General features: G+C 44.4%; 1 protein-coding gene across 2 annotated transcripts in view; it reads right to left on the reverse strand.

Annotated features, from left to right (window-relative positions):
- Positions 1 to 591: 591 nt before the first annotated feature.
- WASHC5 (WASH complex subunit 5) overlaps positions 592 to 17986 on the reverse strand; it is a 58730-nt gene continuing 41335 nt past the window's right edge. For both annotated transcript variants that reach the window (XM_038555500.1, XM_038555499.1), the window contains 10 exons: positions 16871 to 16995; positions 14286 to 14448; positions 13793 to 13895; positions 13627 to 13706; positions 10717 to 10820; positions 9772 to 9901; positions 7920 to 8016; positions 7061 to 7214; positions 4324 to 4411; positions 592 to 1001 (listed from right to left, as the gene is read on the reverse strand). In XM_038555500.1, the coding sequence (XP_038411428.1) occupies positions 945 to 1001; positions 4324 to 4411; positions 7061 to 7214; positions 7920 to 8016; positions 9772 to 9901; positions 10717 to 10820; positions 13627 to 13706; positions 13793 to 13895; positions 14286 to 14448; positions 16871 to 16995 (1101 nt within the window). In that variant the 3' untranslated portion in view covers positions 592 to 944. The remainder of the gene's footprint in view (positions 1002 to 4323; positions 4412 to 7060; positions 7215 to 7919; positions 8017 to 9771; positions 9902 to 10716; positions 10821 to 13626; positions 13707 to 13792; positions 13896 to 14285; positions 14449 to 16870; positions 16996 to 17986) is intronic.

A 17986-nucleotide genomic window follows, 5' to 3' on the forward strand; every position in this document is an offset into this window, starting at 1 on the left:
AGATTTGGCCTTTTTAGCAGCTGGCTTTCTTTGGGGGCCACTTCCACAGCCAAAGATCTCACTTCATGCAGTTACTGATTACAAGTGGAGAATAGCAAGATAATTTTGAGATGTGGCTGGAGGATGGCCAGGGACCGACTGGCTAAGTTTTCATGCCGTGCTGGCCTTCTCGGGGGCAATGCTTCTGAACTCATGTGTTGGGCAGCGATTTGCTTTTAAAATTCTGTGCTCGGCCTTGACTAGGCCAGGCTGCTGGGGTGGGGCTCAGGTTGCTGAGGGAGGGAGGAAAGGATGGAAGGAGCAGCTGAAGTCGGAATGAAGAAGGATGCTGGGAATGCCCCGGGGTCTCTGTGACCGGACGAGCACAGTGAGCCTCAGTCACCAAGAAACTTCCACGCGTGGTCCATGGACTGCGTGGTCTCTGTGTTTGCTACTGGTCCAGCTATTGCCACGTGCCTGCCAGCCTCTGGGGGGTGCACCCACGGGACCTATCCGATTCACCTCTTACCTTCCAGAGAACTTTTCTTTTTTACAGGATGAATATACGGATGAATATACAACTTTGTAATCAAACGCAGAAGGACAACTTTGGGTACTGGCAGTACTATTTTACTGAAAATCCAGAGTCGCACAAATAGTTCTTTAGAACACAAAACTAAATGATTTATACGTAACAATTACATTCAGCATTTATAAGAGGCAGTACAAAAGTGTGTTCTGCTTCTACATGATACAAATCGCATATAATACCATGATTGAAACCATTACATTAACTAGGGCCGTGAGATGCATCTTACTGAGAATATCCCATGTTTCTCACCACTGAGGGGGGAACAATGCAGTTCTGTGAGCAGCTGAGTCTCTTCGCTTCTAAATTCATTTTAGTAATGGGAAGATTTAAGGGCCATCCTTTGACTGAAGGAGCAGATGTCAAAAAAAAAAAATTACAGGACTGTTCTGAATTCATCAAAAATGAAATTAGGCACATGTGCTTCGGCAACCTAAAGAAATGAAACAGGAGCGTTAAGTGATTGCTAGCAGGAGAATTCGGAACGAATTCAGAATTCTACAAACGAAAGTTAAATGAAAATATCCTTTGGAGCAAGGCGAGTGACAGGCAAGGGCTGGATGCAGAGGTGAGTGGGCCACTCCATGAACTGCTGGCCTGTATTTCTGCTGTTCCTCACCCCGGGGTCAGATTTCCTGGCACTGCTGAGCAGAGGGGCTGCAGGGGCTGCGATGCAGCGCTCTCCACCTCCACACCTGCCGAAAGCCCGGGGCTCACAGGCACTTGGGTCTGCGGGGAACGTGTGTGCCCCTGGGAAGTGCCAACAGATCAGCTCAGCTCACTTCACAGTTGTGAAGTGTGATGACCAAAGAACAGCAAATGACAGGCTAGAGAGCAAAGAGGAGGGTGGGCCTCCAAAGCATGCCACCCTCCTTGCCTGCTCTTGGGGAAGCCCTGAGGGGGTGTGGAGGAGGGCGAATGGGAGAATGCAGGGCCACGGCACCTCCAACTGCTAGAAATGGGCAGTTTTTCAAAGCGACGTTTAATTTTTTTTTTCCGATTATGAAATACCACCTGCTATTTAGAGGAAATTTAGCAAATGCAGAGGAATGTAAAAAAAGAAATAATCTGTCAATCCCTTATAGAAAACAAACTGATACTTGAATAAATGAAATTACTTTATAATGAGTCCCTCTAGTTTGCACATGTGCGCACACTCAAAATCAGGATCACATTAAAAAAAACAAACTAGGATCACATAACCTTGTATCTTTTACCTCTGCTAAGTCTTACAAACATCCTTGCACATATATCTTGTGACCTTGCGCTCATATATCCAGCAGATATTCTAGGCGGTTGAACTGCTGGGAACAGGTGAGTTTATCCGAAGGTTTTTGTTGTTGTTTTTTAAAGATTTTATTTATTTATTCATGAGAGACAGAGAGAGAGGCAGAGACACAGGCAGAGGGAGAAGCAGGCTCCATGCAGGAGCTCGTTGTGGGACTCAACCCCAGGACTCCAGGATCATGCCCTGGGCCGAAGGTGGCACTAAACTGCTGAGCAACCGGGCTGCCCTTTTTTTTTTTTTTTTAAATAAAGCCAAATTGCCCTCCCATAGGATAAACAATCCACACTACCATTGACAGTACTCAGAAGTCCTGTTTCTCCAAACCCTTCCAGGCAGTGCGAACTCAACATTTAACTTTTTTACCAACTGGAATGAAAAACTGGATTAGTGGAAACAGGAATTTTTCTGTTATTTTGATTTGTGACACTTGAGGCTTGACACTTAAGGCTGAATATTTTTACAAATGTTTATTTGCTATTTGTATTTCTTTTCCTGAAAGCTACCTGTTACTATCCCTTGCCCAGTTTTGTTTTTTCTATTGGGTTGGTTCTTTTTCTTACTGATCTAAAAGAACATGCTATAAATCAAGAAAACCAGTCCTTTGTTAATAGTTTCCCCAATTTTGTTTTTAAATTAAGAGACATTTGACAGAACTGTTTAGTTACATTCAGCATTCTTAAGAGATCAAACCTCTAAATTTTCTTTATGATTTCCTCCTTTGGATGTTTACATAGAAATTTCTGAGAGCTGATACATATTTGTGTAAAATTTCTGAATTTATTGGTTCCATTTTCCATATGATCTGTAATTTATTTTGATACATGGAAGATGTGAAGAGACTAGCTGGCTGATTTTTAACCACATAGTGAACTAACTATGCCAGCACTACTGACTAAAATATTTCCTTTCTTCCCTCATTTGATAGGCTACTTTTCCTCATATGCAACTGTATGTGCCAGGATTTGTTCTTAGACTACATATTCTGGTCTACTGATCCATCCATTGGGTTTCATACTAGTATTACACTATTTTCATTTTTGTAGTTTTACAATATTTTAAAATATTTGATATGTTTTTAATATCTTATTTTTATTTCTTAAAGATTTATTTATTAATGAGAGAGACAGAGAGGCAGAGGCAGAGGCAGAGGGAGAAGCAGGCTCCATGCAGGGAGTCTGATGTGGGGCTCGATCCCGGGACCCGGGGATCACAACCTGAGCCGAAGGCAGATGCTTAACCACTGAGCTACCCAGGTGTCCCTAATATCTTCTTTTAAAAAAAATCCTACATTTGGCCTGAGTTCTTTAAAATTTTCAAAAATTTTCTCGTCCCTCAAGGTAAAAAAATTATCTAGGATTTTGATCACAGCTGTAATAATTCTTGAAATAATAAGAACTCCTATTTGAGGTACTATTTGAGTTTCCGCATTCAGAGAGATGGACTTCGAATTTTTATAGTTTTTTCTAAATTATTTTTTCTAAACTGCGTTTCTTATAGAGATTATTATTCCTGGCTATATTATTTATATGTTAATTCTGTGAATGGGATATTTTTCACATATTTTTGAATGGTTATTAGTGTTGTTTACCTTGTACATTGTCTAATCTGCTTTTCTATATGCTTATTATTTTAATAGTTTTCCACATGATTCTAGTGGAACTTCAAGGAAGACAATTACATCCTCAATAAATAATACAAATTTGTCTTCCTTTCTTTATGCATTTTTAAATGGTCACTTCTTGTTTTATTGCCTTGAACCTGTACGACAAAACTAGCAGTGACAGTCAGTATGGCCGTGTTACTGTAATAGTGCTGATTTTAATGGGAATGCTGCTAGTTAATTTTTAATACATCGGCTTTCATTATAAAAAAGTATCTTTGATCCCTAACATACTAATTAAAAAAAATCAGAATGGCTTTTCAGAAGCTATCAAAACTCTTTTATATTTTAGTATCAAGCTCTGTACTTTGAGCTAAAAACTTACCAAAGTGGAATTACTAGTGAAACAGGAAAAGGAAAGAATACCTTAGAAGGTAAAACAAAGCCATTATCGGAAACCCTGGTCAAATATAATTTTAGGTGTGGTGTGAACACAATCAAACTTGCTGTGGGAACCAGGTTTTTGTGGACAGGAAAAAAACCAAACACAAAATTATTTCCCTGCCCTGGCCACTTCTGTCCTGGACTGCCCATCTGAACTGCTCTGGAACCAGGACCAGGACCAGGACTGGGTGAGTGGCTCACAGGAGGAGGCCGTGGTAGACTGAGAAGAGTGGGGAAATGGTGTGAGTTGGGCTTGTGAAGCACAGGGTGAAGGGAGGCGCCCTCGCCGTGGGGCGGAGCAGGGGCTTGGGGCTGGGAGCATCCACTGGGACTAGCTAGCGACTCCACTCCTAATGAGGCCAGGGCCACGCATAATGCCATCTTTTTACAACAAGGGCTTTAGTAATGTTCTTTATCGCTTACCCTCCTAGGTAGCTTTGTGTACCGAACATAATCCTCCAGAAACAGAAGGGCGCCCACAACATCTGCAGGCATTTCAGGTATCTTCTGGCTGGAACGGAGAACAATCTGGATCAGTTAACGGCTTTGCACATGCTAGACCTCAGTCAAAATACTGAAAGACTAAGTAAATGACAGATTACTAAGTGAAGTCAAGGGAGAAACAAATCTCTAGAACATCCTCTTGATTCCTATCATCATCCTGCCGGCAGGTCTTTAGAACATGATCTAGAAGATAAAGCCTGCGGCAAATGATTTGCATGGGCCTCCACGACGTAGCACCCACCGGGTGTCCAGCCTCCTGTCTCTCACCCCCTCGGCACTTCATGACTCAATAGCTCACAGGTCCCCGAAGAGGCCACACCTCCCCATGCCACTGGTCTCTGCAGCTACATCTTGCTCTGCCTGTGCGGTTGAAAGTAAACTTCTAGGCATCTTTCCAGTTCCAGGTTCTGCCTCCCTTGGAAGTCCTCCCTGACTCCTCTGGGCAGGTGGCCTTTTCCTGTGTTATTACTATACTTAGGATCTTCCCCCTAGGCTCTCAAATTTTCAGTTGTCCATATGCTGGTTTCCTTGAAAGCCTGAGTCATGTCTTTATTTTCTGTTTGCAGCATGTGATTGCACCTGCACATTACTATATATTTGAAGGTCGAATAAATACAGCATCTAGTGACTTTCCATATGGGATCCTACTCACTTGTCCATTCACACAGCTGTGTTACCATGCACTGACCTAGAGCTGGGAACGCAGCAAAGTACACAACAGTCTTCTTACGGAGCGCACATTCCTACTGCACACCGGAAGGAGTTTTTAACACAACTATTTCCAATTTAGGTAAAGATTGGCATTTTCTGATTAACAAAGGATTTCATGGAACTGGATTACTGATCTATTTCCCTAATGATTCCTTAGGTCACTTCCCTTGGCCGAATCAGGAACACGGAGCTGCAGCCTGGCACCTGTCTCCTGATGACCTCTGTCAGGGTCCCCAGAAGCATGCGGCTCGAGAGCCACACTTCGTAGCCAGTAGTGAAGAAGAGCCAGGAAGAGGACTTGCCAACTCTTGAAGGATGGGGAGCTACGGCTGGGGGGGCCATGAGTGGAGGTTTCTTCCCAGTCATGCTGTACTCCCCCGAACTGCAGCCCATGGCTGCCTCTTCGTGGTCCAGAGCCAGAGGCACTAGGTTTTTAGGTGCCTGCTGCCTTTCTCTGCAACCGATCTCATTTTGTAATTGCTGTGATTTTGCTTCAGAGACTTCCCTATCCTTCTGAGCTACCTTCTATTTTTCAAGTGTTAAAAAAGTCTGCTGTTTGAACCAAGCCTCACCACATGTTCTAGTGAAAACATCCAGTGTCTGTTGTTTGGTCCATTAACTAAGATGGGGAAGAATGAGCCTGACTGAGGCTCTTGGGAAAAAGATGCGAGGATTTAAGAATTTGAGATCCCTAGGAGCCACGTGTGTACGCCAGAGGTTAGGAACCTAGTCCTGCGATTTCAGCTGCATGGCTCTCCACCCAGGACCCAGCGGTCCGCTCCAGGGGTCAGCTGCTTTTAGAGTCTCAGTACAAGCTTGGGAAATATTAAGATGGTCAATGGCAAACTGGAGCCCCAGGGAGAAGTCACAGACATGGTGAGCAGCCACAGCAGAGTGACCAGGAGCACGTGGACGCAGCCCATCTAAAGAGAAAGAAGCCCTAAGGCAACAACCTGACGTTCACAATGTGGGGTGAAGCAAAGGAAGGAGGCTGCATTTATTCTAATTGCAGGGCACCGAGGAAGGCACATGAGTGACATCTCAGAGACGGGAAGAGATTCTCTGTTTGTCACAATCAGCAACCCTCCCGTGACGAGCATGCTTCCAGCAGCATTCGGTGCTGTCCGGAGAGGTGACGGTGCCTCATGGGTGGGTGGATCCCTGCAGAGGCTGAAGGACTCCTGCCGGGGGTCCCTGAAATCCCATCTGGGGAGAGCTGCTTTGTGAGGCCCTGGAAGGTCATTCTCATTAGTCTTTAAGTTATGGTGACAAAAGTGACCAAGTGGTAATCTTCCAGACTTTGGATGTGCAACATGCCAGAGGAATTTATTTAGGGGCCTGATCCTTTAGGGTGACAGAGAAGGAGGCTCAGGACTCAGCACCTCATGCACATAACTTCTTTTTCTATCCTAGAAAAGCCACACTTTGGGGGCAGGGCAGAAAAAACAGTTTATGAGCATTTGTATCTAGTAGGAACTTCTGTGTGATTTCTGTTTCCTCATAGGCCGTGACCTCAGGCCTTGCCCGGGCTCTGACACGGGCGTGCCCCCTGACTCTAGCTGATGGGTATGGGGCCAGCCCACGCCAGTGGCCCCCCGGAGGGCTCGGGCTCCCTGAGCTCTGAGCACAGCACCCAGGACAGCAGAGGAACAGGCCTGCACTCTCTTCTCCGCGGGGGCAGCTAACCCTGGTCACGACTTCCTCATTCTTGCCAAATCACTGTGGAGTGCATTGAGGGGGCTCCCCCAGCAGGGGAGCTAAGTGAGGGGAAGGGTACCTTTAGTTGCTGCAATCAAGGTGGGCCCTGAATTGCTTCACACAGCAGGGGAAGCAGCCAGGTTCCGTCTCTAGTAGGGAGATGATAAGAGGACTTTGGGATGCAAGGTGCACAGCCCACCCTATAACATTTAACTAATTCCTTTTATTCTGGGCTGGCCTTCGGTACCTTGTACACTGCTCCACTGTGGAGCGGATGAACTGGCCAATGAGCGCCAGGAACTGCTCTGTGTACCGGGAATGGAACTGCTTCAGCAGGGTGAGCAACCCCAGGACGAGCGGCGGCCAGTCCACAGGGTCAGCAGGTTTCCGGCAGACCATTCCTGTGGGGAGCGACAAATTAGGAACCAGGCCACCAAGTGAAGCGCTGGCCTTTGGCAATGTTTGTGACTGTCACAATGTTTGGGGACCGGACCATCCCTGGCAGACGACTATCTAGGAGGGAATAACAACTCTGGACTACAGTGTGAATCAGGCCCAGGACGGGTAGAGGCTTCCAGTGGTCTGATGCAACATTAATAAAATGGTGATTGATTTTTATAATCACCATGTGCTGAGCAGGGAGCTTAACCGTGGGGCTCGATTCTGGGACCCTGGGATCATGACCTGAGCCAAAAGCAGACACTTAACCGACTCAACCACCCAGGCGCCCCTCTTATTACTTTTCATACCACACACCACTTGTGAGAATGGGATGGTAACCACAAGAAGTTTCTCTCACACCACAATCAGCTACTTGGACATTAAAGAACCAAGAGAAACAATGACCCTGCACATTTTACAAGTTGGTTAATCTTTGGAACTTAAGGGTGGCGTAGCCTTGGCTAATGGTAAATGAATGCACTGTCTACACTGCATGAAGGGATGCTGTACTTCACAGGGCCAAACAAGTGCCTTTTATTGACATGAATTTGACTAAGGAGAGACCTCACAGGTGACACAGCATTCTTCAAACAAAGAGCTGTTTGATTGGCTGTTAATCCGTCCCTGTGTTACTGTGACTTATTGCAAGGAATGTCACACGGTACCTAGGTTTTTGTTGTACTGAAGTTTTGGCAGCTGCGCGATCAAAAATAGGAAGTTGACAACAGGAAAGTAGGGTAAGCGCTTTGTTGTTATGTATATCTGCAAAGAGAAAGGAAAGAAAAATTGATAGTTTCTTCCCAATGCCCAATACCTCAGAACTGCATGTTCAAATGGAAGCTTCCATTTTTATTTCAATGTGCTCTTCGGACTACCGAAAACAAGGATGGCTCCATTAATTTGCCCCCTGCAGAGTTGGATTTAACACCACTGCCTCCTGCAATCCTAGGTACCTATATAAAAAATGAGCCCTTCTGGGAAGGGAGCAATTTTGCTTAGACATTAGCAGTTACTGTCCTCTGGAATCTTCTTGATGTGGTCCACAAAGGGAGAGGGAAACTGGTGATGAGCAAGAATGGGACGGAAAGCAAGATGCAGTCACTTCCAGCAAGAGCTGCAGGGAGAGGCTTGGGCGGTGGGGGGTGGGGGTGGAGGGAAAGAGCAGGGCAGGACCAAAGAAGGAAAGATCCACACAGCAGTGAGTGGGATTGCCCAGGTAGCAAGCAAGCAGCTGTGTGTCTCGTTTGTCATCTGCCTCCTCTTGTGCAATGTCAAGGAGCAGGCTAGTGACTCACTAGCTCCAGTGCAGACAGTATGGTCAGGACATACCTGGCCACGTCCTGCCCTCCCTGCTTCCCTCCCTCAGTTTCTGGGAGGCAGGGCAGCACTCTGGCTGGGAGCCCCAGCTCTGCTCAGACTGCCTGGCTCCGGCACTTCTAGCCTGGAGCCCTGGGGAAGTCATCAGCTCTGAGCCTCACTCATAAAATGTTCATCCCGGGACGAACGTGACACAATGGCACGTTTCATGGGGAGGCGGAGACCAGATGACCTCACCCATAGTCCTGGTAACTGTGCTTGGCCTGGGGTGGGCACTCAAAATGTTCGCTGCTATTCAGCTTCATCATCCTTTGTCCCAAACCCAGGAGATCATACCGATTTCCTATTTTACAGATTTTATTTATTTTTTTAATTTTTATTTATTATTATTATTTTTTTGTTTTTATTTTTATTTTATTTTACAGATTTTAGAAAGGTAATGAGGGTCCAGGGTAACAGCCTATCATCAAAGTCCTCGGTATTTCTGCATCAAAACCTGAATATTCACAGAAGTACAGCCAGCCTTATGTCAGTGCGGGACGAGGCCTGCCACCAAATGAGACCCGGCATCCGCTTGTGAAAATACTTTCAGCTCTCAGAGGTTTCTGGCGGGGGGAATCGCAGAAGAGAGTCTGCGGCCCTAGATGATGGGTGTGATTACCGTCAGCCAAGAGGGAAGCATCTTTGGGCACCAAGGATCAATGCCATAACTTAGCAGCAGTTCAAATACGAAACCCCAGACAAACCTAAAACCGATCTCCTACAGATGAGAGTACTTCTCACTTCCTAAGGAGCTGTGGCAAACACTGAATCACCCGACTGCCCCGGCCCGAATCAGGCAGGGGAGGGGTGATCATCCCATTACTTGCGGGAAGCTAGAACGCAGGTGGGGGGAATGCAGGTTCTAGGGTTAGAACCCAGGCTCTCCCAATGTTTTAGCAAGTGATCTGCCACCTGCACCAAATCTCCACGGGTACCACTCATCATCTCCCATCACTCGGCCTGTCCCACAACCTCGCCCCTCCCACCTCGTGGCTCTGCCCCGCACCCCGTGGCCCCTCCCCTCCCCCACCCCGCCCCGCCCCTTCCACCACATGGCCCCTCCCCTCCCACCATGTGACCCCCTCCACCACATAGCTCCGCCCTCCACCCCGTGGCCCCACCCCTCCCACCACCCTGCTCCATAGTTTGGTCGCTGACCTTGTTCAGTGGGTTGTGGATGCCAGCCGCCTCCAGATAGGCTGTGATTTCATACAAGAGCGTGTTGTCTTCTTTGGGGTAAGGAAGCGAAGGGTCCTGATAGTGGGCTTCAATATCTGCCAGGAGAGCCCTAAGTGAAGAAAGACAAGACACCACAGAACAGGGATCACCGTCAGGGATGAACGCAATTCATACAACAGTTAACACAGGCTACGATATGATCCTTCTGGGCCTCGGTTTCATCTGTAAAATGAGAGCTTGATCCTTCGAACTCTCCATTTCCGTGCCTGTGATTGGCTATTTAAAAGTGGAAAAACTGACCTAGAATTATTTTATCTTTTGGAGTTCACCCAAATCAAATGCTTGCATCATTCCAATTTTTATGAATTGACTGAACCATATTCAATAACTGCTCTGTCAATAGCGTGGACTTACTGACCAGCAAGAACAAGATTATTTATGTGGAAGCAGAGGCTGGGAATGAGAGCAGGTTGCTGGTGAGATGGAGGATGTGACTTTGCTCCAGGATGTGTGCCCACATTCACTCCTGGTAATTAGTACAGTTCGAACTGCCCTCTGGATGATCAGTGACTCAGTCCTGCAGAAATTCAGGCATGGATTTTGGTAATAAATGCTTTCTCAATCTGTACAAGGACTTAACATAATGTCTGATGTGTACTAAGTGACCAATATATGTTGACTGAATAAATGAATCCATCAATAATGAGTGAGTGAGAGAGAGACAGACAGACAAAGACCAAGGGACAAGGCTGAAGAAAGAGGCTTATAAAGACAGACTTGATTATCCCTGGGAAGGCAGCTATCAATTCAGAGAGTCTCCTTACCCAAAAAGAACATAAAAGACTAAATACTGAAGAAATTAGGGTTCTGATCGATAAGGAACAATCCAGGCCCCTGGGTGGTATTTCAGATGCTGGCACTCACTTATTGAGATTCTCCAGAGCGGCTGCCAGATGTTTGGAGTCAAACCGACATGAATAATTGAGTTCATTGGCAATCTGTTGTCTCAGAATCTGCATCTGTCCGACCTGTGAACAAGCAAGAGGAAGACCAGCTCGAACATACAGCGCTTCCAAGTGATGGTGAGGAGGCAGATACAAAGATGACAGTGTTTTACTGGAAGGGTCACAACATTTTAAGGATTTCCTGGACTAGTTCCATGGCTAAGACCAGCGTCATCCCTGATGGAGCACAAGGGACCCCGTAAGGAACGTCTGGATTAGGTCCAGTATGCCAACCTCAAATATCCCCAAAGTCTGATATTTTACAAAGTTAGAAGAAAAGAGAGGCCTTTTCTAAGAGAGAAAGAAAAAAAATCTTATTTAGATAAAAAGAGCTTGTAACAGTTAAAAGTCTTAACCTCAAATATGTTACTTCTGATCACTATTCTTACTAGGTTTTATTCCATTTATGTGTTATTCCATTTATGTGAAAAAAATAAAATCCAAAAAAATGTTCTCATAAGAAACTTTTCATTAGTACAAAAATATTATTATTTAAAAATGAAAAAAAAAATAAAAAAATAAATAAAAATGAAACCAGGGCAAGGCCAGAAAATAGTGGGTTCCCTAAGACAACTCAATAATGTGCTTCCAACCTTTTATTTGGCCCATGTACTCCTTGTTTAATTCTAGATACTCTATGTCCAGGATTCCCTCGAAATACCAGTCTAGGAGTAGAAGCAGAGATATAGGCGGTTTAACCTAACCTGCTGTTCTTTAGAACATATTCAATCTCAGTGACCAACGTTTTCTCTTTGGTTCTCATTTCCTACGAGCCATTAATAAGATTCTGGAGGCTGACCAGCCTGGGAGGTGGTGCACTCATTCTACTATTTTCCTGTCTAGAGTGACCTCTGGATTGTCTTTCTCCATTTCTGTTGAGTTGCACTGACCAGTACACCAGCCACAGCCGCAGGTGGCTCTTTACATTTAAACTGATTAAAATGAATAAAATTTAAAATTCGGTTTCTCATTCCCACAGGCCACATCCTAAATGCTCAGGAACTACATGTGGCTAGTGGCTACCATCAAATAGCACAGAATAACAGAAATCACTGGTCCAGATTAGCAAAAGACAAAAGGACAAATATGTCCTTGAGGCTTCATGTAGAGATCACCGACTTAGACAAATACTTGGTTATTACTGAATTACCAGCAATTACAACTCACAGAGGTCTGTCATAGTCCCTGGGGAACCCCTTCGAAGCCTCCCTATAAGTTCCCACAGAGCTGAGGCTCAGGTCTGTCCAACCTCAGGTAATCCTCTACTCCTCCTAAAGGGTTTTCCAACACTTGGAAACTTAGTCTGAGAAGCTCTCAATATTTGGAAATCATGTGGCTAAGGGACTGTCAGACATATCTAACAAGAGGACATCCAGCCGAGTCAAAAGGTCTGTGTTACCTAGTCTAAGTTAACTAAAAAAATCACTACAATTATGGGAAATATATTGTGAATCTGGCAGGGGCACCATTAGTACTCTCTCAATGAACAATATAATTGGAAACAAGAGAATGGAATGTCCCCATATTCCCACAGCTGCTTAGGCTTTTCCTGTGGTAGGTGATATTTTTATTTTTATTTATTTATTTATTTTAAAGATTTTGTTTATTCATTCATAGAGACACAGAGAGAGAGAAGGAGAGGCAGAGACACAGAAAGAGAACCAGGCTCCATGGTTGATCCCGGGTCTCTGGGATCACACCCCAGGCTGCAGGCGGCGCTAAACCGCTGTGCCACCGGGGCTGCCCTAGGTGATATTTTTAAGTGTGAACTGGATTTCTGCCAGGAAACCTACTCTTTCCTACTAGACTGTAAGTGGGCTTTCTGAGGAAGCAGCTAGAGCTCCCTTTGTCCCTGTGTCTCACAGTAAGTGACGATGCTTTGCACAGAACGAGCATTCAACAAAGCATTGTTGTCTTGGATCATCACATGATGAGAGAAAGACACACAGAAGACACAGAGGGTCCCTGGAAGTGACTCCACAATGTGAAGGCAGGAAAGCAGACAAGTGAATTCTAAAGTCACTGAGATTTCCATCCAACAAGTTAAATCGTCTCATTGTACTTTCTTACTCATTTCTCTTTTTAAAAAATAATTATTTATTTATTTATTCATGAGAGAGAGAGAGAGAGAGAGAGAGAGAGAGAGAGAGAAAGGCAGGCAGAGACACAGGCAGAGGGAGAAGCAGGCTCCATGCCGGGAGCCTGATGCGAGACTCAATCCCAGGACTCCAGGATCACGCCCCGGGCCAAAGGCAGGCACTAAACTGCTGAGCCACCCAGGGATCCCTTCTTACTTATTTCTAAAGACGACAGTGTTCTATCCATGGTGTAAGGATAACTTACGTCCCAGAGAACTTGGCTTTCTAAAATCTGTGCAGACCCAAGGCGAGACAGAGACAAATGTCCTGTTCTAACACCTACTTGCACCAGTTCAGAGTTGTACACTGATAGAGCAGTTCATTAAATGAACTTATGTCAAGATGGAGACCACTGAGGGAGGAAGATTTCCATTTCTTTGTGTGAAAGCACTTCTTGCCCGAAGTCAGTTTAAAAAGAAATGTTCTCAAAAAAAAAGAAAGAAAAAAAAAAAAAAAAAAAAAGAAACCTTCTCTTTGGTGACAGGAGGCCAATCAATGAAAACCAGACAAGAAGAGCTCCAGAAAGGACAATAAAGGACAAGTGAATTTAGAAATAACAATAAACTGAAGTGCTGTATTTTTGCTCTGATGACAAAGGAAAGAAGTGTGGCTTTCCTTGGATAGCAAGGTTGTAAGAAAATAATAATTTAAAAAACATTGTATTGATTATCATCCTCTCTCCCACAACATACCTTCATGATAGCCTCGAGATAAGCTGTCCAAATCTTCTGTGTTTTGGCAATGGCGGAAAAATAAATTTTATTCGAGTTTGCTGAAAGGGTAAAATATAATTTTCTGTTTAGTAAAAATGGAAAAGCTAGTGTTACCTTCATCTCAGGGTACTTTCAGAACACTTACCTACTATGCTTTTTAGGGGGCTGACAGCATTCATGAGGGTTTTCAAAGTATCCTGTACAGTTCTGTCTCTCAGGATAATTTTCTGAAACATACTGAGGAAATTCTAAAACAAGAAGACACAATCAAGGAACCAAACATAGTGAATAAAATGAATAATGCTCCAGTTAACTGAAGTGCTATATAGAACACAGCCTAAGTCATAAAACGCTATCAAGGATGACAGTGAGGCAGTAACTTCTGGTTCCTGTTAGAAACATCCTCCCGCTTGGAGAGAGTCTCAACTTCCTCACATGAAACTCCCCAGACCAGTCTACACAAAAAAATACTATGCTAGCCAAAGAAATTCTAGTTTATCCTCAGTTCTCATCTACCTAAAAAGAAGCATATATGTATGGCTGGTGTAGGCATAGGAAAGCATGAATGGAAAGCTAACTGATCTCCTCTCATTTCTCCCAGGGAAGCAGGAACCACACATCAAAACCCAAATGCTCACCTGTAGCTCTTTGACGATCATAAAGCACAGAAGCCTGTCTAACCCATTCAGACCAAAAGTCCCCAAGGTGGTTTGGATTTCTGAGAAGAGGCGGCTGCTTGTCACTTCTTGGTGAGTTTTCATATCGTACCAAGTGTTCAGCTGGTCAATGTGACAGGTCATTCTAAAAGAAAAACAAAAACTCAAAAGTCAAAAGCAGGTCAGAATTAATTCATCCTGAGGAGACGTGGGACGCAACAGGATTTGGGCATCAGACATGAGGAACAATGGCTACACGATCTGTTTAATAACCTCTGCATCTAGGCACCTAGTATATCTCACAGTGAATGCCCAAAGGGCCAGGAGGGCCAAATTCAGTGCAATCACTTTTTCCTGCCCTATGCCAGGTGACCAGTTTGACTAATTCATTTCCACTGGGTCGGGCTGTTCTTTGGAGTCGAGCAGAGAGGAGACAGAGCTGAGTTTTCTCTCCACAGGGTCTTTAGATTCCCAGAGACCAGGCAGTAAGAGTCTTGTTTCATTTCCATTTTGTTTTTCTTTTTTAAAAATTTTATTTATTTAATCATGAGAGACAGAGAGAGAGAGAGAGAGAGAGAGAGAGAGGCAGAGACACAGGCAGAGGGCGAAGCAGGCTCCATGCAGGGAGCGTGACGTGGGACTTGATCCCAGGAATCCAGGATCAGGCCCTGGGCTGAAGGTGGTGCTAAACCGCTGAGCCACCCAGGCTGCCCTTCACTTCCATTTTGATAAGAAAGGAACTTAGAGTCCTGCTGACCTAGTGAAATTTGTGACTATGACAACAAAGCCATTTCCTCTTTCCTCCTGGGTCTGGTCACCAATTAATGATTTTCAGACTCAAAAGTGTGCTGACAGCAATGATAACCACAACATTTACTGAGCACCTCTTAGGTGTCAGGTCCTGTGCTAAGAACTTTTTCTTTTCATCCTCATCATGGCTTAATATCCAAGCTGTGTGACCCTCATTTTACAGATGAAATAACTTAGTGAGGCCTGATTCTAACACCATATCCTTAACCACCATTTTACTGGTTTTCAAATGCTGGCAGAGGGTCCTTAAATCACTGGTAAAGTGTGTTAAAAATATATGCCCAGGGCCCATTCCTGGGGTTTGACTGGGCAGGTATAGGGTGGAAACCCAGGCTCTGAAATTCCAGTACACTCCACAGATGAATAGGCCCCCAATTCTAGGAACTAGGACATCTTTTTACTGAAAGAAAGCTTGGGAGGAAAGGCTTACATTTGGAAAGACCAAGATTTCCAGAAAGTGCATTCCACTTTTAAGCTTCAAAGTGTCCTGCCCCTATCACCCAGTGCTGGCACTCTGAATGTGTCGCCAGTGTCTCCCAATGTAGATGAATAAATCATTATTATGACGTGGAGATCCCAAACCCAATGCTTAATCCTTTCTGCAAGTCTTAATGTGGCACTAGGTGGAGAGTCTTCTAGAAGGGCTTCAGTGACCCACCCATGGGTACCAAGAAAGCAGGAGTTATAAAAAATTTTGGATCATTTACTCTTTTTGGTCCGTGAGTCATAGATAGAACTCATTTGTGCTTGAATTTTTGGAAGACGTTCATATATAGTGTGTCAAGTTGTGTAATTTCTGAGACCAAATAAGCTAGAATCTGAAGGCAGTACAGAAGAGCTGTGTCATAAGGACATTCAACTTACATAAATTCAACCATGCACACACTGCTGGACAGAGAAAGAAGAAAAGGAATCTTTTCCTGGGAAACCTCACCAGCCATTCCCCTCAGTGAGCATGTGCACGGGTATAAATATGAGTCGGCTCTTCCCTCAGTTGGACTTAGTACCCCTAACCTTAGTTGCCTCATCAGAAGCTCAAGTCAGAAAAAGGAAGAAAACCAGACACAATGAGAGAAGCAGCATGCAAGTCTCTCCCATGGGGCTCATGTAAAATATTCCTAGGGTGGTTTTCATTATATGAGATTTTCAACCATCTGACCAGATAGGAACTGTAATCCACTGTGTGCAAAGCTACACAGCTTGCCCTTGAATGGCTCAGTGTTTAAGAGTCCGGCTCTGGGGTCAGAGGGCTGGTGCCTGTCGTGGAGCTACCATTAAGACCCAGAGCTTGGACAAGCGACTGAGAAGTCGTGTGCAAGAGAAGTGCTAGAAAAGCAGATGGGTGTGGAGATAATCTTCAAAGGTCAGGATCTGACAAGTGGAAGGTTTGGTGCCTGCAATGGGGCAGTGTGCCACAGTTATACAGGTAAAGATGAGCAATTTATAATAAAAAAAAGTTTTAATATACCAAGGAGTCCACAGGCCCAAGTAAATAGAACATTAGCTAGGAAGCAAGAGGAGCATAAAACTAAAAGGTGGCTGAACAGACCTTAGATTTATTTTAATCTCTATTTTCTTGGACTGAGGTCCTCTCAGTCACACTGGGGAAAATACCCAGTCTCAAAAAAAGTGACTCTAAGAAACCCATTAGAGTGGATCCAAGTGTGGTAGGAACAAGGGTGTGATCTAAGGAAAATGTTCAGAGACTCCTATTGACCACAGTTGGTCAAGGCCCAATGGAATTCAGATACACCTACTTTGGATCTGTGATCCTCAAGATTTCTCTGCAGAGTCGACCAATAAATGTTACAGACTCATCCACAGGAGGAAACTTTGGTATTGGAATATGGGTAGACTGGTACATACTCTGCCAATCCTGAATCTAGAAACGAAACAAAACCAAACCAGAAGTATTTAGTACAGTTAGCCCTTGAACAACATGGGGGCCAGGGCACTGACCCCCACACAGTTAAAAATCCACATATAACTTTTGACTTCCTTAAAACTTTACTAATTAGTAGCTTGTTGTTTACTAGAACAGCCTTAACAATAACAATCAATTAGCACATATTTTGTATATATTTTTTAAAATTTTATTTACTTATTTGAGGAGGGGGGGCAGGAGAGAGCAGGAGAGCACAAGCATTGCAGAGGGAGAAGCGGGCTGCCCATCTGGCAGGGAGCCCGATGCGGGACTCGATCTCAGGATCCTGGGATCATGGCCTGCATCAACAGCAGCTGCTTAACCAACTGAGCCACCTGGGTGCCCTGTATATGTAGTATATACTGATTTGTACAATACCATAAGCTAGAGAAAAATGTTAAGAAAATCATACGGAAGAGAAAATATATTTTACAGTATCACACTTTGTCTACTGGAAAGAAATGTATAAATGGACCCGTGAGTTCAAACCTGTTGCTGTTCAAGGGTCCACTGTACATTTTTGATAAGATAACATAGTTAATCTTTTTCTATGTAGTTTTATAAATATAATGCTGCATGAACAGTGACAATAAAGGATCCTTGGGTTTGAAGAGGAAACACTTAAAAGTGCATTAATAACTCCCAGAAATGCCACATGTAACATTTATAAAAAAAAGATATATTTGTGATGAGTGAAGTGACTGAGAAATGAGAAGAGACACAGGGATTTTCTGGCTTTTTTTGTCTTCCAAGTTCACATGTATCAATGTAATGATAAAATTCCAAAATATATAAGGCTGGAGGATACTTATTCTATTAAGAATGCCACCTGAGGAATGCCTGGGTGGCTCAGCAGTTTAGCAACTGCCTTCGGTCCAGGGTGTGATCCTGGAGTCCCAGGATTGAGTCCCACATCAGGCTCCCTGCATGGAGCCTGTTTCTCCCTCTG

The sequence above is a fragment of the Canis lupus genome, chromosome 13 (genome assembly GCF_011100685.1).
Source record: "Canis lupus familiaris isolate Mischka breed German Shepherd chromosome 13, alternate assembly UU_Cfam_GSD_1.0, whole genome shotgun sequence".
Classification (NCBI taxonomy): domain Eukaryota; kingdom Metazoa; phylum Chordata; class Mammalia; order Carnivora; family Canidae; genus Canis; species Canis lupus.